Here is a 24475-nt window from a genome sequence, read left to right as displayed (position 1 = left end):
CCAAATGGCAAAGCACAAAAACACCTGAAATAAGAGAGTCATTTAAGTAAAAGCAGAAAATCAATTACTTAGAATCATCCAGTTTCCATCATGTAATGCTGGCTCCTATCCTGCAAGACTTCATGTAATAGTAGCTACATTCTATCCAGTAAGACCTAGAAAAAGCTTGGCTTTGGAATAACTAAAATAAAATCCTTGTATGAATTTCACAACTCCAAAATATTATGTGGCCTTTAGGTTCCCAAATCAACAATCTGGTATATAAGAAATCCCTTGTGAAGCTCAACAAGGATTTTTTTCATTTGGCTAACGTAATGTTTAATGAGGTATATGTGTGCTGCCTCAGTACAGACTCCAATATGTGCATCCACTATGTAGTACATACCTTCACCATCAGGTGCATTCATGGTGAACAAAATAAGCTATAGTATAATTGTATGGAATAGCTAAAAGTTATCTACCTCCCACACTCTGTATTTCCAATGTACTAGCATATTTATCATGCAAGTAATTGGGCATTCGTATGCACTATATTCACTTACCAAGAGGAAGTACAAATACTTCCAAATAGGCTGGAATTGAGATTTATAATGGTTAACAATGATACATGGAAAAGGGTAAGCAGCATAAAATAGAAAAGGAAATTGTGAATTTATTGCAACAAATCATGATTTAGCATTTTCATCCAAAAAAAGCACACTGATTAGAAGGTGACCAAAAAAGGTTTGAACTGATAAATTGCAAATAAATTGGGAATTTCCACATTTTTGGCAATTCTTTTGAGGATTTATAGATTTTTACTTATTTCTGCAGTTGTTTTTTCCTTAACCATAACCCAATTAAATCCCAGGTAATTGAAAAAATCTTTTTTTGGGTTTGCTGAGTTATTCCCAAGAAAGACTTTTGCTTCTGTGGAAATCCTTAATAAGAGAAGTTATATCCTAAGTTGCTGATTTGGGTATGGGTGCGGCATATGGGAAAGGCAATGGGTACATCAGTATAAACATACATACATACATGTTTATTTTATATATATACACACACATATTATAAAATTACATCTACATTTTCAACATCGAAGTTATAATAAGAGTGTTGCTCATAAATCCATAACTGTCCATAATTATAAATAAAATATCTCAGATATCATATTCATAATTTGCAAAAGTAGTAATATTCAAGTCTTTATTTCTTAAAATGTATCATATTCAATACCTCATGTAGCACATTCATAATATGCCAAAATAGTAAGGTTGCATGGAGATTGGGGTACTTGGTTACTTTGGAGATGGGTATGGCTATGCCTATTTTTTCAAAATAGGAGACAGTGGTATTTTGGGTTCATCAATTTTCTTATATATATATAATTTAATATTTTACCAAAAATCTGAAAATACGACATTGGGTTTTCGAAACAGGAACAGTGATAAAGTTTACTATCAAACATTAACTTTGAAGAGTGAATAAAAATTGAAATGTCATACAATCACTGTACCAAAGCTTCAAACTGATTAGTGATTACATACTGAAATAAGCCTGATAAACAACAGGCTGATATGCAAACAAAAATAAGAAATCTTAATCAATATCCTTAGCTATGATGCTCTCCACTGCGTACCCAGTATGTGTCCCAAGGGTATGGGTACAAGTACCCATGCAACTATCAAAAATAGCAATATCAAGTCTCAAAATGTATCATATTCAATACCTCGTATGTCATATATCATGTTTTTTTAAATATGTTTTTAATTTAGTGGGGCCTGTCATGGGCTCCCACCCCTGCAACTACACCCAAGTTCATCCAAAGTATAGCTTGAGCACCCAGATTCCTTATGGGTCCAAACAGGCCCAACCCACAAGGAATATGATTGCCTAGGCAAGCCCAGATCACAGCTGGACCCGAATTGCACCCAAACCCAATTCCAAAGCTACCAAAAAGAATGTGATATCTTAGATTTTATTGTTTAATTACACTCATTTACTCATAATATCTTCATCAACTCTTTTGCAGCGCCAAAGAACTAAACATCCCTGGTTCAAAATCCAGCAACTGTGGTCTAGAGGCAAGATGAGGCACTTTGGTTCTTTCTTTATTATTAACTTTCTATAGATTCTCTAGTTCTATATCCACCAGCCGTAACCTAGTGATAAGACTCAAATCATAGCAGTAATGACTTTTGTGTGATTTATTTTCTTTGTTGGATATTTGTATCATCCTGCTTAATTATTTAACTTGCTTGCACACACACACTCAAATACATTCATTCATACATACATACATATATATATATAGTGAATGGGTCGTTATAAGAGTAGACAGCATATTCCATGAGTGTAGCTCCTGTCTATTTTGGGCAGTTGGAATTACTATTCCATTGATCAATTTTACCTTTTCTATTCCCTGTATATTTATCCACTACTCTGCCTTCTCTTTTAGCTCCTCTCTTTGTTGTATATGTGTCCATTTCTCTATCATGTATTTCATTCATGTTATTGGGAGTTTTATTTATGTAGTTGGAACTACTTTTCCCGTTGGTTGATTTTAACTCCTTTCTTTCCTATATATGTTTCCACTCCTCTACCTAATATTTCAGTCATGTTATCATGAGTTTCCTTAATATGATTTTGCTTCTTGAAAAATCAGATATCTCTTTGTAGAAAATTGTTTTGTTCAACTATTTCGGTTTCAATATTATTTGATAAAATAGTTCATTGTTCTAATTCATGCATTAAGTTTTATATAGCTTCAGTTTATTTATAAATCCAATACCCTCTGAATAAATAAGGCAATCTCCTGTCTCTAAAGAAAAATTGGAGGTTAATCACTTTGCATGCAAATCATAGTTTAAAAGCTCAAAAGTACTTGGAAGTCAAAATCAATGAAGAATTGCTCATTGCCAATGTATTCTACAACTCGCCAGTAGATTGCTCGAAGTTGTTATTTTTTATGAAAAAAATTACCTAAATTAGTATACCTATGAATTCAGTCAGTGCAAATGTTGAAACATCTATATTTTTTTAAGCAATTTAGGCACATGATTAGTAACAACTGATGGCAATTTAGACCACATAAAACAAAAGGGCCCAATAGCCGCCCGAAGTAAAATTGAAAAAAAATCATTTTCATAAACAAAGAAGTGTCAAAAAACAATTTTCCATAAAGCAATACAATTGTGAAATGGCATGCACCATGAAATCTTGTGTGGTTTCTAAGGACCTTAATATGGGCATTGTTCCTGAACCTTGCACGGGGCACTGCCCTAAAACTCTAATGAAGGTTGCTACCCCTCAACCCTACTAAACCCCCAAGAGGTGCACGGCCCCTTAACCCTACGAAACCCCCAAGAGGGGTGCGCTACCCCTCAACCCCATGGGGTCCCAACTTTAAAACCCTCACTAGTAATTAGGATCTCCTTCACATAAGAAACTTGATTACAATGACGAAGTGACAAGAGATTGGAATATAATTGTTGAATGTGCTGACTCGGATGTTATTATCACAGAACTTCCCAAAAATCTCTATAATGAGGCAACTCTTGCATGTCAAATGGCTAGTGGAAGTGGCATTGTACTCATTTAGAGGTCTACGATATGTATTCAACTCTAACTTTCATTTATATCTGATGGAAATCAATAATATATTTTACGAATTCAATAATATACATGTCATTGAAGGATGTTTCTAAAACCATCTGCATTTGCTAATATTCAATCAATTTGTTGAGTTCTTCCCCAAGCTTTTGTTATGTCCCTAACTTATTCAAAAATTGGGCCTACCAAGTGATTGCGAAGTCTGCCTTTTTAACAATGATGCAAATTTGTTTTGAACGAGGCATTTTTTTCTCTCTCTTTCAAATAATTTAGAGAATCACAAAGGTTTTTTATCTTGCTCTTTCAAATAATTTAGAGAAACGCAATGGTTTTGACAAGAGAACTAACATATTTCGCATTGCATTGGTTTTTATATTATGGTTGTGTAACTTTTTGATAATCTGGGAAACATTTCTGTTTGCTCCATTGCATTTAAGAGGCTTACAAAAGTCAAATTTGGTTTTTATTCTGCCCAAATCTAAGATCTAGAAGTCATTTGCACTAGAAAGCAAGCATGGAAACAAGTATGCAATAATCAAAGAAACAAGCATGCAACATTTTTCCTAATCACTTTGGCACCAATTGGACCTAGTCATTAAGTCTAAAAGATTTCAAATCCCTAGACCCATATAAATTTTGTCGATTTTGGATTGGAGAGCAATTGGACCAAGACGGAGTTATTTTGTCATATCGTCATATTGTGACATTATCACACATCAGTATTTTTTTCTCTTACTCTTTCAAATAATTTAGAGAATCACCACGGTTTTAACAAGAAAACTAACATAGTTTACATTGCATTGGATTTCATATTATGGTTGTATAACTTTTTGATAATCTAGGCAACAGTTGTTTTGTTCCATTGCATTTAAGAGGCTTACAAAAGTCAAATTTGGTTTTTATTCTACCCAAATCTAAGATCTAGAAAGCATTTGCACTAGAGAGCAATCATGGAAACAAACATGCAACATTTTTTCTAATCACTTTGGCACTAATTGGACCTAGTCATTAAGTCTAAAAGATTTCAAATCCCTAGATCCATATAAATTGTCATTTTTGGATTGGGGAGCAATTGGACCAAAAGAAAGTCATTTTGTCATATCGTCGCATTGTAACATTATCACACATCGTCCCATTACAAATGGGGACCCCCAATTCTTCGCCTTTCATGGTCTTGTTTTAGTATTCTTGTTTCAATCTATGATCTTTTGCCAAAGAAAATTTAGGAGCTCATTCCAAGCTCAGGGGTGTCATCAAAAATGAAAAAGAGAAAGTATAACCAAAAATGAATTATGATTCCCCATACAGGTGTTCAAAAACACCAGTAAACGAAGATCGACATTGCTTGAGGTCAATTCTAACAACTACTTTTTAGGAAAAGTTACTTTTTTGCTTTTTACTTTTTGAAAGTTTTTAAAAGTGTTTGGCATTTTGGGTCAATCTAGAGCCTAGTTTTTTGTTTTCTTTTTCTAAATTTAGAAACTTACCTTTTTTTTAAATGTTTTGGGAAAGCCAAAAGTTGTAAAATCACCCAAATGTAAAAAACTTGTATCCAACTTCAAATTCATCTGGAATTTTATTTTTAAAAAGCATGAGAAGTGGTGAATTTTTTTGGATTTAAAAATGAGAAAAAGCATTCATAATTGGGAAAATCCTTGTTCCAGTATGAGATTTGTTGTGGAAAAATCAACAAAAGCTATGGAAAGGAACACGTGTGGAAGTGTGCTAATTACTGAAAATTGGATGACCCTGATAAATTTTAGGATCTTTCAAAATACAAAATCTCCATTATAAGTCCTAGATATCTGAAACCATTCTCAAACATCCAAGCATTTTTTATATGAAATATAACTTAAAGTATAAGAGACTTGTACTTAAATGCTATATTTTAAAGAAAAAATCCATCCAAAGAGAGAAATTCCTCAAAGTCTCTTCACATGTGAAAGTTTTAGAAGAAAGCACAAACGGATCGACTTACAGAAGCTTCTAAAAGGAAGCAAAATATAGATCGACTTGAAAAGATCTTGAAATATGCAGGATAGAGGTTGAAACATAAGGGAGATTCTGAAAGAACACCAAGAAATTGCCATGGGAAAAGTAAAAAACAAGTTTTTTTAATAAACATTCTCTAAATTATTTACAAACAAAAAAATAGAAGAAATCAGGAAAAAAAAGAAGAAAGCAGGTTGATCTCTTCTTGATATTATCTTTTCCTACGAATACATGAGCTTGGCATTGTATTCATTTAAAAACAATAAATTGCAGCCCTAGAGTTAGCAGTAGATTTCAGATTTCAGAGAAGGGTAAAGCTTTTGGGTGATTTTCAGATTAAATTCCATGATTATTGATGACCATTGCTCTGAATTTTTTATCTTCATGTTTGCTGATGAATTTCTATTCAAATTTTTGATTTCTTTCACGATTAGAGGTGATTTCAAATCATTTCTTTGAATTTCCATGTTTGCTGAGAATTTTTCATTTAAAATTCCAGTTTTTCTCAAGATTAGAGATGATTTTCAGAATTTTCTGAGAATTTTCAAAGGGTTTTCTGATCTAATTGATAGGTTCTAACGATTTTATGCAGGCTTGAAAGAATTTTGAATCCATATTCAGGATTTCAATCTTAAAAATCTCACACTTGGGGCAGAATTTATTGATTCAGAATAAATTTTCAGAATTTTTGACAAATTTATCTTTTTCATGATTCCAGTCTAATTCTTGATTGCAAGTTTAAAAATTTATAGAATTGAAGGTGAAATTCGGATTAAAATGCAAAGTGAAATCAGAAATAGACTTAAAAATCCATACTTTGGATTTGCAAATTTCGTAACTTAGATTCTTTTTATTTTCAAGAGAACAAGGAAAATATAGTGAAGAAATTTTCTCAAACCTATTTGAAATCCGCCTCAATTCAAGAGGAAAGCAAGAGGAGATGGACTTTGGAAGTTTAGAGGAAAGCAATCAGAAACTGTCTAAGAGGTTTAAAAATCCTTATTTCAACACAATGTCTGCCTTGGAAAGATGAGAAATTTGTCTAAGGCTTGGCAAAATCATCAAATTGTCATGAAGTCTGACCTCACATGAAGGAAATCCACAATCCATGGTGAAGATTGAATCTAGTCAAGAATTGCAAATTTGTTGAGTATCCAGAGAGAAATGATGAAGTTAGATCAGGCGATGGAAATTCCAAAGTTCTGCACGAAAAAAAAATTATGTTTAATTAAGGCATGGCGAATTCCGCAAACACACATGAACTCTGCTCAAGTTTGGAACGCTTAGAAAATTGCTGTGTTTGAAGTTCCTTGAACAGACCTACAGCCCACCCTCTCCAGCGCAGAAGAATTCCTAAATCATTACAAAGTCCGCCTTGAAAGGAGGATGAGAAATTTATCCCAAGTGTTGATAAATAACACAACCTCGTATCAAGGACGCCCTTCTCAAGAAGGAAAATCCTTGTCCTAAGCTGAAGTCTGCTCAAACTCAGGAGCTTCAGAATGGACAAGTGTCAAAACAATTATCAATCCACCATCAAATCCGATCAAGTCAAGAATTTACAAGTGAGCAGAATTTACAAGTGAGCATAAAGTCAGCTCAAGGAGTATAAAATTTTCTATTTCCAAGTCAAATCTACCAAGGAAAGTTGAGAGAAAATCCACAAGCACAAGCAAAGTCCTCACATCTTAGGATGACTTCAAATTGCCTAAGTGCGGAAAAAATCTAGAAAATCAGACTTGAAAGTGTATTACCAAGGACAGTACTTCATCATTTCCAAAATTCATAAGGCCATTTCCAGAATGAAGACAAAGATGAAGGAGAGGCTGCAACAACCTTGGATTTCCAAAAATCAAGATCAAAGGAAGGAATTCAAATGGTATAAGAAAAGATGATATTCACAAATGAAAAACACAAACACAACCAAGGACTTCGTCACCTATGAAGATTTTCAAGACAAGGAGGATGGATGGACAAGGGAAGATTTCAAAGACATCCTTCAGATTTCAAAGTTCACACCACGAAGTCCACAATCCTGGATCGAAGAACATTCAAAAAGAGAAAAAAAATCCAAGTTCAAGAAGGTTCAAAGATATTTATAATTTGGGAATATTTATCTTTTCCAAAAGAATTAAATTCCCGAAGAAGAATTGTTCAATGGCAAAGCAACAAGCATGTTCAGACAGCAAGCATCTATCTCTACCAATCAAATAATTTCATGACAAGGCGTCCAAGTTCAATGAACCTGATTTTTCCTTCCATCAGGACACTTTATTCTAGAGTTAAGCAATTGATGAGTTGCTTATTTTTCATCAATTCTCATTAGACAAGCACTGCAAACTCTAAATAGGGCATAGTTGTCTTAATATTGGCCATCAATCTTAATTTGATTTAGGTCCTTCATTTGTTTTTGAGCTCATGTATAAACCCTACTCCTCTCATTGGTAAAGGGAGATTCGTAGATTGTTGCATAGAACACTTCTTAAGTAAATTCATTGTTCAATTGTTGGTGAATTCAAATATCCTTTGCAAGTCGCATGGTTTCTAATCTCTGACTTAGAGAAGATTTTATTTTCAAGTTCTTAAATTAAATGAAGGATTTGATGAGAATGTTCCATATGGATCAATCTGTTCATACTTTTGATAGTTGGACGATTTTCAACTATTGTGCAAAGTTAGTTTCAACTAGTGATAAGAAAGTCAACTTCCATTACTGTATTCATTGTTTGAATGTTGGTAAATATCTGTGATGTGAAAATCCTTAGAATACATTTGAAGATTGCACAGTTTTTGTGCAGTTGTTCAATTTGGCAAAGCAGGAAAGGTTTCAAATTCCATTTTTTGCAGTCTTGTCTACACAAGTTCATAGGTCGAGTTTAGAGTTAAAATAATTTTCCTTGGCCCTTAATCTTTTTTTTTCCTTTAATAGATCTCAGTAGAAATAGAATCCAAAAGCTCAATGGCAAAACTATTTGAAGGACAAAGGATTGGGTAACTATGTAAGTCCCATTGGAGGTTTTCAGCAAATCATCCTACCACAAGAGTCTATCCTAAACAAAAAAATCACAAACATCTGGAACCTTGGAGTTGCCTTTGTGATCACACGGTTTGTCTATTTAGCACATAGAGGATTTTGTTCACGAGAGGATAGAGTATCCCTGCTATTTTGTTCAGTGGTGTCTATGTCAAAAAACACACACCAACACGTCCTTCAACCTTTTGTTTAAAAATAAATAAATCTAGTGGTACATTGTTATAGGTTACATTGTCACTATTTAGATTGTGCAGCCTAGGCCCAACTACTGCTGCCTATATTCCGCTATCAATCAACCCACCACTCACTATGCTTAGCTCCAGAGCCATTCCACCACCACTTGCAACCCTCCATCCAAATCGCACCCTTCGACCACCATTACTACCACTGTCACACCCAACCAAAGCACCATTGTTGCTGCCCATCTACAATTCAAGCGTCACCAAGGGTGAGAACCCCATCTCATTGGGAGTAACTTGAACCCCGTCTCATTTGTCTTTTCAAATTTGGGAGTAATTTTAATAGACTTGTTCTCACTTAAATGGAGGTATTTTTGCTAAAATTCTTTTTGAAATGGGTCAAAAATTTCCTGCTCTTCATAGTGGTAATATTGATTGTCAACTTTGATTTCCCAATTCAATAAAAGATTACCTAAGCTTTTCCAACATATACACCCTCATAAGTATCTCAAAACAGCTCATCTTTTAGCCTTATTTTTAAGTGGACATTTCTTTAAGCTCTACAGTTCTGTGCTGTTACTTTGGTTCTAACTATTTTAAGCATTATTGGTCAATTTTTGCCAGGCGCAGAGAAGTTTGCATAGGGTTTAAACACTGAAACTTTGTATATGCATACTAAAGTAGCTGGGTAGGGCTGGGTTCATCAAATTTTGTAATTATGCAATTGTTTATGATTGTATGTCAGAATTTTGTTAGGTTGAGGATGTAGGCATACGAGCAGTATTAGATGTTGAAATTTTGATGTTCTGGGTTTCATGGCAGACTGGGATGTTTGCATTTGACATATTTTTGATACAATGTAAAAGGATATTATAATAGGAGAGTTGTTGTAGTAAAATAGATGAGTTTACCAACCAAGAAATTATTTGTCAAGCTTTGTGATAGTAGAAGAGTCATTTCAGCAACTAGTATCAGAGGGTGGTGGGTGGTTGTGTGTCCTCTTAATATTTCTGCATTCTCACATTTATTTTTCTGCACTATGGATCAATTGTCAATTTCTCTACTTACACCACATAACTATTATGACTGAAAATCTGAAATAGTTGTAAAGAAAATAAAATGGCTTGAGAAATGTGAATATGCATATGAGTTGTTACATTTACCTATATCTCACAAGCAACTCTTCCATATTGATTCCTTAAGTTCCTCTCAATCAGATTTCAACTAAATTTGTCTAGTCTATTTGGAGTTCATGATGTCTTAAGAAGTCGCCAGTTGGGAAAAGTACTCATTAGCTTAAGTTCTGGGAATTTGAGACCATTTAAGACTTCTTAACCATGATGAAATCATTACAATTTTAGTTTAGACATTGTGGGATTGGAAAAGAAGACAACAATTGATTGTTTATATCTCTCTTAACTTCGTTCAAATTATTTAGTCTTTGTTTATGCTTTCTATTCCATAAAGGGTGTCCTACAAAATCAAAAATGCAGTGCCATCTCTAGACGATTTCACCACATCTGTCATTTGAGGGCAACACAAAGCTCATCCAAATGGATACTCTAAAATCTTCTAATTCACATAGCCTGGTTGTCAACCAACACACTGAATAATAGAATAATTATAAAGAAAAGGCAATAAATAGAAAAACAAGAACAAAAAGGATTTAGAACCCTCTACTTCTAAAGCTACTTCAAGGATCTCATCTTCTAAGGGCAACAAACCAAAGAAAGATAAGGTCAAAAATAGAGTATTTGCTTGACAATCTAGAAAAGAATAATATTAACATTTCTCAATCTAAAAAAAGTTCCTCACATGAGAGGTCTTCAAAGGTAAAAGATGACAGCAAGGGGAAAGGAAAGGGAAAAACTAGTGTAGCAATTGTATCTCCACCATCCACATTGGTAATTAATTAAGTGCTTCAAACAACATAGCTTCACCTTAAAATGATTTCAAATGTTACAAGCCTTGTACTATACCAACTGTTGTGATGGGTGATACAATTGTTAAGGTACGTGTGAGAGGGTATTTCCATGCAAGTGATCAGACATTTCAAGATGTTCTATGGATGCCCTCACTGTCTATCAAGTATCAACTAAAGTCTAATACCCTATTTGTTTTTCAAATTGTACCCATTTGAATGAGCAAGTTGAGCTCACTCCCGATTATGTCATTATAGCAAGGTGTATTGTGGTTATACAGTTATAGTGGGAGAGCAATCAAAAATATCATTTATCAATATATCCCTCTTTTCTCAGTTTGATCTTGATCCACCTTTGATTTATCATCACACTCATTCCAATGAAGTTATAGCATGAGCAGTTTGACTATCTTGACTACATCTACTCGCAACTTAGCCAACATGGCATGGTTAAAAGGTTAGCTTATGTTCATTTTTTATGGTGCTTGCTAAGGCTACATCCTTGGCAAGCATCCTAGAGAGAATTTTGACAAAGGCAAGGCATGGATAGATATACAAATCTGAAATTATACTGATAATTACTTGTCTGGTCCATTTCAACATTCTTCTTTAGTAGGACCCAACATAATTTGACCTTAATCAATGATCTCTCAATTATACTTGAGAAAAAGTTGGTTCAAATCTTTGAGAAGACTTCAAAAAATGTGGAGAATAGCCATTAAGGTTTTACACATAGATGACAAAACCATTCTTTTCAGCACTTTTGTACTTTGAAAGGGATTTATTTGCAATGCACAATCCCTTACATTTCCTAACAAATTGTATGTTGGAACTAAAGAATAGATCTTTGAAGGAAATGGTTAACTCTATGATTAACTCCATATCTCTTGTACCTCATTAAATTGGTAAAAGGCCACTTACTAAGTTATAACTAAACTTAAATTGCTTGTTGATCCTTCGAGGGATTTGCTCCTTTTTAAGCTTGGAAAAGGGGAAAACTTAGTCATGCACTTTAGGGCTCAAGATTGAGATATCTTAATTTGTTTTCGAGATTACCATCACACAATCCAAATATGCTCTTGGATTGCTCTCATAGAATTAGATGGCTGATTGTGACCCTACTCTAATCTCATTCTTTTCAAGAGTTGATCTTGAGGCTCAGCTCTTCACAATTGATTGATAATACATCCTATATGAATGTGTTTATGCCACACTTATCTAACTCATGCTAGGGCCAACATTTCATATGTTGTGGGCATGGTTTCTCAATTTATGCAGAAGCCCCATAAGATACATTAGAAAGCATCCATGAGAACTCTTCATTAAATTAAAGGTGCTCATGGTTATGGGGTTCGCTATGCAACAAGTATTGATAATGCTTTAGCAGATATATAGATTCAAATTAGATAGGCAATTGTCATGCATGAAAGCCCTTTTCAATTCCTATATGTTGGTTGAGCAAGAAATAATCTCCTATTGCTCCATCTTCCATTGAGGCTAAATGTCAAGGTGCTATGAATGCAACATATGCTTGTTGAGTTTAGCATCTAGTCAAAACAACCATCTGTCATATTCTATGAGAACTAAAGAGTCATTCAATTTTCTCTAAACTTGGTCCACTATTAACAAATCAAACACCTAAACATTCATGATACACTACATCTAAGAGCGCTCTCTCTCTCTCTCTCTCTCTCTCTCTCTCTCTCTCTCTCTCTCTCAATCAATCAATCAATCAAATGTGTTGTAATGACATATTTTCTACATAGGGGCTTCAAAATCCTTATTAAAAATTGATTTTCCATACTTAATTATACAAAAAAACCTCATGAAAATCAATTTTTACTTATAAAATTGCACATTTTCCCCACGGAATGGAATTTTCACTCCGAAATTGCAAATTGCCCATGTGAAAATAGACTTTACACTTCAAAAATGGTCAAAATCCCTATAAGAGGCAGGTTTACACTCCAACAATTATCAAGATCCATGTGATACATGAATTTCCACTTCAAAAATTATGAAAGCCCTTGAAAGAGTTGATCTTATACTACTTGAGAGCAAGACAAGTGAAAAAATTAAGTGTTAAAACTATTACTCCCTATAGGGGCCATTATTTCCCTCCTAGGCATAAGGAACAAGAACAATTAGAGAAAAGTCCCTATGAATATCGATTTTATTAAAAAGTAAAGTCCACCAAGATAATTGAGAGAGGGGGTGAATCAAGTATCGAAGTATTAAAACATTTTTCAACCTTATTAATCCTTAAACATGTGATCAATATAATCAACAACTATAACAAGATACTCATACACAATAAGACTAGATATGTTAACTAGGGAAACCCTTGATTAGAGCGAAAACCCTAGTGGGAATGGTACCCACAAAATGATGTACTAATATAAATGTTCCTTGTTATATGATGGACTCTGTTAGGAGCCAATGAATCCCTACTAGGAGACTTTGAATCCCTATTAGGAGTTGTGTCACCCTATTAGGAGTTGTAGAAGGTAGATGGACCTACTGTCCAAACAGCTTCAAAGGCAAGATCACTGAACTCACTGTCCAACTGATCTTCGTATTATTCCTTGTAGAATAATAGAAATATATATAGCTCCTTCTCTACCCTCTGATCGGACTTCTCTTATTCTGATCTTGATATCAGATCACCAACTTCACATCCAATAATCCCTTGGATCACTTACTTGCATTTACCAAATACTTCGCATATTACTTCTCAAATTCACACTTCATCAAAAAGATAATAACCTTCCTTTATACCATATCCTCAAAATAATTCCTTTAGTCAGCCTTGAGGCTTTCCCAATTAATTACAATAGGACCTCTTTAAGATAATTAATTATTTTACAATTACAAAACACTGTCAACTCACAGTCTTTACAACTTCTCACACGTGCGCGACCTCAAACCTTGCACACTTACTAACGTCATCATCAGGTTGTCTACTTTCATTGTCTAACTACGCGTATCACAATTCTATCTGTGTTAGGAGATATAATCCAAACATCAGAAGCTGCTTCTCAAGTACTCTATCTGTAAACTATCCTCTGTGAATTAAACATATATTTTGGATGTCTTCAACTCTCTGTAGGCGCACTTAACCGCTTCATCAAAACATAGTGCAGAACATGCCCTTAACTGTGCTTGACCTAATCATAAATACTTCATTTGACGACCTCATTCTCAATCTGCCACTATGTCGATCTTCATAGAAACAATGCTATGTTGACATCAATGACAAACACTGTTACATCCCAATTTTTAACCTAATTTAAAATATAATTGTTGAGGTTCACATGAAGTCAGTTGGCAATTTAATTTGTTATAATCTTGTGAAATGCTAAGATGGTTAGTCGTTATAATTTCAAGTGAAGATAACAAGCTAGTTGATCATTTATGACAAATTCATGGACTTGAAGAGATGGTTAACCATTATGAGTAATTATGATTAAATAATTTATTATGATAATATAATTTAACTGCAAGGAATTTCCATGTAAAAAACACGTCGAAGGGGTGGAAGCATTGTCAGAAAAGAATTAGGAACAAGAGCATCACCATTACTGGGCAAATGGGTTGAGGACCTAACAACTTGAAACAAGATACATCTATGGGACCCGCATGAGCTATTTAAATAATTGAGAAACATAAAATAATTGAGTTAACATATAAAACGTACCTCAAAGGATTTAAGATGATCTTTCACCTTATTATTATAATAGATATATCTATATACGTACATATAGATATAAAAAAAATGAGATGGCACCATTATATTATAATTATTTAATAAAGTAATGTCACCCCAATAATATTTACATGTACATATATAAATATAAGATTATAATAATAACATTCGAATTATTATAATATTCGAATTGTCTTATAATCTTCCAACTTTATCTTCCAACCTTGTATTTATTTTTCCCTCTTTGTTTTAATTGAATTAAACACTTGGGAATTTGAATGGACATCTTGGAAACCGATAGAAGTCGAGGAGTCTTGACTAGCCTTTAAGAAGCCATGAATCGACCAAGGCTACATCACTCTCTCTCCTTTTCATTATCTGCTACATTCCCATTGCAAGCCGAGCATAATCATTGTCAGCCAAAACATTCTTTCCAACTACTCAACCAAGATTACCTTGTTCTCCCTTACTTTACCGATGTCTGGAATCTGTAATCAAGTCTCAACTCGTGGGTGAACAAATAGCCAACAGGAGTTTCGGCCAAGGACAAGAGGAGCCACGTCCAAGCCCATTCATAGGTCACAAATATACACAATCGCATTTCATAAATTCCTTCTTTTTCTAAGTATATGTCCAACTGTAGTCGGCTACACATTGCTAGGGCTGAAAGAAATACAATATAAGCATTCGTAATTCATAGTTTCTTCCTTTACTGAGTAGTATGCCTAACTGCAGTCGGCTACATATTGCTAGGACTGCAATATATGTTTTCATATTCATAACTTCTTTCTTATCTGATTAGAATATCTGACTGTAGCCGGCTATGCATTGTTAGACTGAGATTAATTTACAATACCTTATTGTTTGTCCCTTGCATTACACAGAGTTCATTAAAGATCTTCATAGAATATCTTTGTGATTAAACATCATTTATGAATAAACATCATTTATGAATTCAAATGGTAGCTGTAGAAACTTAAATGACTGCATGAACCAACATCAATAACCATGTTGTCATAAATTCTGAAGCAAAGATCAGAATACTTATAGATTCTCTAACACCTAGGCTTCACCAGCAAAGATTACCATGCAATGGTGAAGAGGTGTAAATAATAACAAAATGCTCATAATCTTACAAACACTAAGGAATTCACCAACAAGAAGCCATGAAATGGTGAAGAGGTGTAAATAAAACAGAATGATCATAATCTTTCAGGCACTAAGGATTCACTGGCAAAGAAGCCCTGAAATGGTGAAGAGGTGGACTGAATCTACAAGAACGCATAAGAGAAATCAGATATGATTAAATTAAATAATGAAATAATAAATTCTGCAATCTTCAAAAATAGCCTTTTCAAATCACAAATTGAGATAAGCTAGAACATATATGTTATTCATGAATTTGTTGGAAATCAACAAACAGAGTCGATTGCTCTGAGATCCGAGCACCTAAGATTCACCGATTGTGTAGCCATGGAAAAGAGTTAAGAGGTGAGATGGAGTCTGCAATAATTTTGAAAATAAAGTCAAATATGATACATTAAATTCAGAATAATACCATTTAATAGCTCAAGCAAAATCATGTTATTGTAATTTCCTGCTGTCAAGTCGAGCGGTGTGGTTAGATACCAGGATGCTCAGTGGATGACAAGATGTTCTCTGCCTATTCCGGGTAGGGAGGGCCTTTCTCGTTAGAGATTGCGTGGGGAATAAGTTAAGGTCCAAGGTTGGGTGGTTAAGCCCCTGACAATGTTTCACCTCTCCCCAAGATGTTGGACATGCGTCAAACAGAGATACGCTATGCATTCAATCGTTTGTCGGAAACAGGTATTTTTACTTTTATAATGTCTATGCAAGACTAAGGTAAGATTAATTGAGTTATTTTGCATTTAATTGCGAGAGATAGGTTTATCTAGTGGATTGTTATCTTTCATTTATATGAATAATAAATATGAGCATATCTTCTAATCATATGTTATTGCCACAATTAGGCAATCAGAAGGAAAGGAATGATACGGTGGTATCTGAAGCCCTAATTGATTCACTGGTATCTAGAGCCCTAATTGATATAGTATTTGATGCCCTAAATGATCCAGTGGTAATTGAAACCCTAAGTGATACAATGGTATCTGAAGCCCTAAATGATCCAATGGTGATCGATGCCCTAATTGATACAGTGGTATGTGATGCCCTAATTTTATATAATGGTATTTAATAATATTCGTCATTTGATTTTTGATATAGCGGTATTGGATGGAAGTCATTCTATGATATCGTTATAGTACTATTTGTGGACTAATCTGGGTGATTGCAAAAGCATCCCTACAATGATTTCTCGATTCAAATTCCATGGTATGTGGTTTTTATTTTCTATAGTTAATTCCTCAATGGTGTTTTAAGTTCTTAGTTAAGAAATTTGTTTAACCGTTTTTAACTGTCAATCCCTTTTGTATGGACGAAACTGATTTAACTGTCTTCCTATGAAATTGAAGTAATAATTGTATTTCTCGAGTATGTTAGTTGTTAATTAAGACCCGGGAATATTTGGTTGTTACAAACACAATCATGAATGCAACATGTCAATCTCCCCAAGTGCTCTAGCAATGCTTAGGATACTCCCCCAAAGGAATACCATCTGCATTTATGCTAACAAAATTTCCTCTAGACTCTACAGTTAGGAAAATGTTTGAGGAGAATGTGCATTGAAAAGTCCTTGAGGACCAGGATTTTCCCTTTGGCCTTGTGAGGGTGGTTTTTCCACTAAGTACAAAACTTTGAATATTTTTGGACATGAAGTGGGGAAAGTCCTTGTGGTTAATGAATCTCCATTTTGTCCCTGTGCCTATAGAAGTTTCCTCAACCTTTTAGAGGGTTGTCTTTTCCCTTGAGGACCATTTTGAATGAATGAAGGCGTGGATTTTTCGATTAGATTTGTCCATATTAGGGATGATTTTCCCCTTTATGAACAAGAAAACAAGTAAAATAGGAGTTCTTGAGGCATTTGAATTTCCCCTTTGAGGGAGAATTTAGGAAATCGAGGAAACTATGAGGCGTTTTTTATATCCATGTACAAATCGACCCTTTGAGGAAACAATGAGAATTAATAAAAAGGTGAAATGAGAAAGTGGAATAATCCCCTGAACAATCAATTTTTCCATCATTGATACTTAAACAAGGAGGGAAATTTTAAGGAACATTTGAAGTTGAACATCTAAAGACAAAAACCCATGAAAATGCAAGCAATTCCCCTCCAAATCAAAAACCCCTCTAGGAACAAATGAAAAACAAGATATCAGAAGCAAAATTTATTATATTGAAGGATTGAAGGTGGGGATAGAAGAATCAATGGATTCAATAAAATTGTCAATTTTACACAAATCCCAAGGGGCTCCATTCAACTTTGCATGAGTCTCAAAATCAATGCTTAAAATGCAATTTTAATCCCACAGTGGCTGTGTGGGGGAGATGCAATTCAAAAACACATTTGATAGATCACCTACAACAGCACATTAACATACAATAACCAAGTTGACCAAGCATTGGAATCAGCGAAGAACTTGGTGATTTAAGAGGAAGAGGAAAGCAAATGATGGGAGGCTTCTAAGAGCTTAAATCTGAGGAAAGTGAAGTTACAGCCATATCAAAGTCAGCCAGAACTGAGAGTGAAGGACTGAAATACCAAAGAGTGTCCATTGAAATTGCTCCACCAAGAAAAGAAGGATGATTAAGAGGGAGAAGTATTGAATGTCTAAAATCTGAAATCCTTAGAGCAGCTACAGTTTTGCAAAAGAAAAACAGGGATGACAGGGGTATGTGGAACCAAATTTGAATCACGCCAAAATCTGAGACAATTCAAGTGACTGAAAAGCGCTGTAAGTATTCATTTTCAGACCCAAGTCTGAATGCTCCTAGGAAGAATCGATTTTTTTAAAAAATTTATAACTAAATTCCAAGTCCCAAATTCTCCGTCAACTTTATTGCAGCCCGTTAACAGGGAAAATTGTGAAGTTCGAGGACTGAAATTAGGATTCAAAGGGCTAAGGTACATGAGCAAAATCTGAAACTCTTCAGAGAGGGACAGCTTTCCCTAGAAAATCAAGAAAATTTCTTAGGTCACTCATTCATAGCAGACACTGTTGCCAAGATTGTTAGAATCATTCTCACAAGGTTTTGAGGAAAAATCATTGAGAAGAGGTATATTAACAATGTAACAACAGTACTGTGGTATGTCAGGACGAGTTTCCGGGACAGGGGTAAGTGGGCCTCATTTTCGGGACAGCCAAGGGACAGCGGCAAGGGGAGGACGGGGTAGGGAGGAGTGTTGTATAGTATACATATAGAACTTGAAATGCTTGTTACGAAAAGATGTTTCAGTACAACATACCAAATTATAATACTTGAACATAGCAAAATTGCAACATGAACTAGAACCATTGAACATTCAAGATAGTAACATATAACATACCCAATAGTAACATTCAAAAATCAGAAGTCAAATAGAAATCCAAGTCCCCATTCCAGCAGCAACATGGTTGAGAAATGGTGGAGGTGGGGGTACTTGGGTACACGAGTACCTGGTGCAGGGACATCCCGCAGATGGGTCCTCCGAGGTTTGGGAGGGGGGTGCAAGTCCCTGTGTAACACTGTAATATTACAGTCCACGTCCTCAGAAAACCAGATTTATGGCTTATCGCAAAGGGGTTGTATTTTCAAATTTTACTTTTATTATCTTGTCAAAGACATATGGTTAATGATAAGACTGCATTTGTTATGAAATCCGGGTAGCTTTCAAGGATTTTTAGGCAAGTTGCAGGGCTGTCCTCAGAAACCAGAACTAATGCATCAATGATAAATTTTGATATTTGCATTTTTGGAGTCTAAGGAAGTTGATTTAATCAAGATTTTGAAGTCCTAACAATCTGATGCAGATTATTTGAGTACAGATTGAGGAGCATTATTGATCTGAATGGCTGGGGAATGGAGGCAGGAGCGAGCTAGTAAAGATCTTTGTACTTTCATCAATAGAGATATTTACTTGTAACATAGCTATGAATATGGGGCTAATTTTTCATAATTGTATAGATAAAACTTTATTTGATTGTAAGGATCTTTGTACATACCCTAACTCATTTATTTTTATATTTGTGTTGGACTGAAAAGTCCCAGGCAAGACCAGACGTTTTCGTCTCCGTTCTTTCCTACCCGTGTTTACATTGAACGGAGATATATCTTTCTTATTTTAATTTAACATAAAATAATCAGCTACAGCCCATTATTACCTATCAAAAAAAAAATCTGATGCAGATTTAGCCATCACATTTAATTTTCAGATTTGTCCCCAGACTTTAGGATTCTCAAACTTGGTTTTGAATTTCATTTGCAGCCTTCAAATATGGTTTTTTTGGATCATAAAGTTCCAAATTAAATGGTAGAATCAAGGGATTAACGATCTGAAGTTAATTTCTCAACCAGAATTTCTTACAAGATCATTTACTCCGTGCCTTCTTTTCTTTGCAGGAGTGGTTCCATCGGACACTGATAAGCAAGGAGAACAAGGATAGAACAATCAAGAGAATCTTTAGTAAATCACAACTCCATATACAAGTTGATCTTCCACTTAGAGACAAATGAGTGCAAAACACAGACTAGGCTAGAAGGCCATTCAGTAGTCTCTATGCGAGGCAACTTTCCACTTGATTAAATACTTGAGAATAAGGATTATCTTATAAGGAGAACAACTTGTCCCTATTCACACCAATTTTCTATAAGGATCAAACAAGATCCAATTCAAGGACAAGTTGCTAGGGACTCCAATTTGTTCCTATGAGAGTGAATTCTCCCATCAGGGAATCCTTAGGCATAAAAGGGATTAGGGCTAAAAGGATTCCAATCCAAGAAGGTAACTGATAAAGGTATAAAGGATGTCCCAAACAATGGGAGAGACTTGGAAAAATTGTGTTGCTATGATACTGTGAAGAGTGTTCATAATTCATTGTTGGTCTTCAAGGTGAATTACTTGTATAATTTTGAAGTGTTGTGTGGTTTCTACATTTCCTCGCTTAGTTTAGATTTCACTTCATGTTAAGTAGAAGTAGTAGTAGTTAAATGGAAGATATTTTGGATGCATATTTGAAGAACTCGCTTAAACCAAACCACTAGCTGCTTGCTGATTGTAATTTTGCTTTGCATCATCGAATGGCATATTTATGAGAATTTACTTTGACTATTGCTTGCACATTGATATACATTGATCGATGGTGTTAATGGAATGGTAATATTTTGAACATCTTACATCTACCTTAGGAGATTGCACTAACTTGGTTGATATCGTTGGCTAAACTAAATCTAGCAGTCACAAAGGCATTCATCATCTCTTGCATTCTAGAAATAGAATAACTTTCTAAACTCTTTCCCTTTGCAGTTAATTCGGTTGGAAGTAGTTGAAATAGTTGATGTCCATTGAATGAACAGTGTAAGTCCCTTTGGGATACCCAACGTATCACATCATTAAAACTGAGTGGAAGTCCACAATAAGAAGGAACCTTGGGAATGTCTCATTTAAACGCACAATCCAATACATTGTTTTGCATATGAGCTTCCTTATTCAAGAAAGTATTTGATATTTGATGTTTCATCCTACAATACTAAGTGCTTTCATCTTGTATGTTGTAGTGGCATAAAACTCACATCAACACCTACATCTCTTCTTTCTCTTCTTTTAGGGACTTTCTGAGGAAAATTTCTTCAGACATGGGCATAACTCACGAGGCTTCATTTGTCCATGCTCATCTTTCATCCACCTAAGTTGAGCTTAAAAAGAAGAGTTGGTGTAAGTTTTCTCATTTTGGCACTGTTTATGCAGCAACTTATTTGGACCTTAGTAAAAAACATATTGCTAACAAACTATAGTATGTTAGCTAATTGTATTAATATGTGTTAGTAATTTCCAAACACTTACAGTTAGCTAACATATATACTAGCATACTATTGTTTGTTAGCAATATGTTTTTTCCTAAGGTGCAAATACATTGCTGCGTAGGCAGTGCCATAGTAACTGTTGTTACAGGGCTTCTTGTTGTTGGAACAGACTATGATTTTAATTTTTAATAATTATTTAGAGGCAATATTAATAAAGGATTTCATTAGCAATGATGATGCCAGAGTTTTTTGCCTAGTTATGCTGGTCCAATATTGCCAGCCTACTGTTAGAATTCTATAATATCATCCATGATGCTGTTAGAATTCTATAATATCATGCATGATATTATAGAATTCTAACAGTAGGCTGGCAATATTGGACCAGCATAACTAGGCAAAAAACTCTGGCATCATCATTGCTAATGAAATCCTTTATTAATATTGCCTCTAAATAATTATTAAAAATTAAAATCATAGTCTGTTCCAACAACCAAAAATCCCTGTAACAACAGTTACTACCAATAAAAATATAGAGTGCTGCTGTGCTACAGCAATTCACTAAAAAGTGTTAGTGCAAACAAAGAATAAAATTTGATCTCAATAGGCAGAATCGTCAGACAGGACCAATCTGCAATCACCATTATCCTCGTGCATTAATTCTGCAAGTTTTCCAAAATACTAAACAACAACAAAAAAATAAAATAAATTTTAAATTTCTGGGCAGTCCTTCTATTACCGAGATTTAATGTTTTCCGCCAAAGATCAGCCTATTTCAAAAAAAAGGCAAAATAGAACTGCAGTGCAATGGCATTAACTAACAAAAGAACTAAAGGGAAAAATAGGTTCCAGCATTTTTTCTTATTTGAGAAAATGATCTATATTGAAGATAAAGTCTGCAACAAAAATATACAGATAGTACATAAATCGTTCAGCGTATTTAAATTTAACACGAATGGTGCCCACAAATGTAATGGACAAGATAAATACACGGGGTTTTATTGCAATGCGACTCCTATATCTCAGCTAAGACTAGTCTACACTAAGAAAATTAACTGGTAAACTCATGCAGCCATATATCTGAAAACGCATTTGAAAACTGTCAATAAAAGTAAATTATTAATGAGATTTGAATTTTATACAAATAATGCCTAAATAAGTCTTCGCTAGCTAAACAATGTAAAAATAATTTCCCCTGGGTTTTTGTAAACGTCGTCTACAAGTAAGCCTCTGTAAACCTCTTAAACCTCTGTTTGCAATGAATAGTAATAATTAGTAGATTCAGACATCCATCTATGTAAAATTGAACTTCAACACTGTCGATAAAGATAAATCAATGCCTAGATTAAAATTAGACCAAATAAACATCGGCATGATATGCACGACAATTTCCCGGGGTTTTAACTAAGACCTGTAAGACCTGCCTAAGTCGAATACGGGGCTTTTTGTTGTCTTGACTGTGATCTGCACCAAAATTAATGTTTCCATATCCATTACGAACATTTACCAAAGTTAAGTCCAAGACATTGTTTAACTCGACCGATAGATCTCAAACATAACTGAAGTTTGCCACTAACAGCAACAAATAACGATTTACGCGGCGTTCACGCAAAATTGAATTAAATATCTTTTACAGAGATAAATAGTTCAGTAAGTGACTGTTGCGACAATAGAGTCCACATGAAATCTTGACCTTCGCTTCTCCTAACGCATTGTAATTTGCGAAGGGTTGTTAGAAAATTACTTGAGTCAAATCCGAAATTCCTTGAATTTGTCTGGTAGATCTACGAAAAGGCCGATGTTTCCATAAGCAGAGAATCATGCAGCAATTCTTGTGAATACGAAGTTAGATGTTGTTGATACGAGATTTGATTTTACGGCAGGCAATTACTGACGACAAGGTTCAGAAAACATCTACATAGCTGTAATGAATTTTCCAAAGGGTTAAGCTAAAATTACCGAAGTTAAATCCAAGAGTACTGATGAGCGCCTTGTTGCAGATGACAATTGAAACAGACGATATAACAGAGAGGCTCAAAGCTCCAATCGTTCCAAGCTGAAACCCTGTGCTCTCTGTCATTTTTTACTCGCTCCTTGTCTACACTAACTCCGATTCCGCTCTAAATGCTAAAGACTCGCACAAGCAGCTGGCATTATTGCTCGCCTGAAGAACAACACAATGAATGCTGCCTTAAATTTAACTGCATTTTCAGATCCAGGACAAACTCGTACCAAACATTAAAGACGTGAAAAGGATTTAAAAGTTTAACAACAAGGGTGTTCGAAGCTGCAACCTACCGATCATCAATCGCTGCAACCCCTCCGTGCCCTAGCGGAATCGAAAGGGACTTCAAATGAACCTTATAAACACAAAATGCGCGGGTTTCTAAGTGTGCCGATCACTAGTTTCCTCGGCACTCGTGTTTCCAGTGCTTAAATACATATTCCGCCCCCGTCCAATGACAAAATTAACCCTGATCCGATCTCGTTATGCCTACGTTACTCCCACATTTACTAAACATCGCGTGCTTTAGCAGCATCCAACGGAGATCATTAATGCCGGAAACCGCACAATTAGGTGGATCCAACGGTGATGTGCGGCCTGTTGTTTTTGACGTTTATTCAACACAGCCAGGGCAAGGTCACATGAAGACCTCGATTCCAGACGACCCTGACTTTTACCACCTATTATTAGGCGACGTATATGCATCCGAAAAAATGTACCTGATGTGACGGTTTTTTTTAATTTATAAGTTCTGTGACTTTTAAATTAATTAATAAATTTTTAAAAACGTCATGACTTTTTTGAATTAATTAATTAATTAAAAAACCATCACAAGTTTTCAACTATTTAGCCAAGGGCATATTATTACATGAGAATAAAACAGAAACATTTGTATCGGAAATGATGTAAGCGAGTAAATTTTTGTCTGGCACGCAGATTGCGCTGTATCTTTTTCTCATATAAAGTAGACCAGCTCGTACCAAATATGTTTATGCGCAATTTGTATGCCGTGGATTGTACTGAACGATAACTTTAAAATAGTCTGAAATACGACTCACCGACATTTTTTTACAAGCAACTCCCGGTGAGTTCGTTTGTCTTGGCGTCGGCTTCTGCACTTGTCAGAGGTGAA

At 34.8% G+C, this 24475-nt stretch overlaps 1 protein-coding gene across 1 annotated transcript in view; it reads right to left on the bottom strand.

Moving 5' to 3' along the window:
• LOC149556386 (UDP-xylose transporter 3-like) overlaps positions 1 to 23747 on the bottom strand; it is a 50620-nt gene extending 26873 nt beyond the window's left edge. The window contains exons 1-2 of the mRNA XM_089830674.1: positions 23637 to 23747; positions 23298 to 23502 (exon numbers count right to left, since the gene is read on the bottom strand). Coding sequence (XP_089686800.1) covers positions 23298 to 23418 — 121 coding nt within the window. The 5' untranslated portion in view covers positions 23419 to 23502; positions 23637 to 23747. The remainder of the gene's footprint in view (positions 1 to 23297; positions 23503 to 23636) is intronic.
• Between the last annotated feature and the right edge of the window lie 728 nt (positions 23748 to 24475).

Source organism: Cupressus sempervirens, chromosome 5 (assembly GCF_028749045.1).
Source record: "Cupressus sempervirens isolate cs-2001-9-10 chromosome 5, ASM2874904v1, whole genome shotgun sequence".
In the NCBI taxonomy this organism is placed as follows: Eukaryota; Viridiplantae; Streptophyta; class Pinopsida; order Cupressales; family Cupressaceae; genus Cupressus; species Cupressus sempervirens.
The sequence above is the reverse complement of the archived record's forward strand: the minus strand, read 5'-3'. Positions and strand labels throughout refer to the sequence as shown.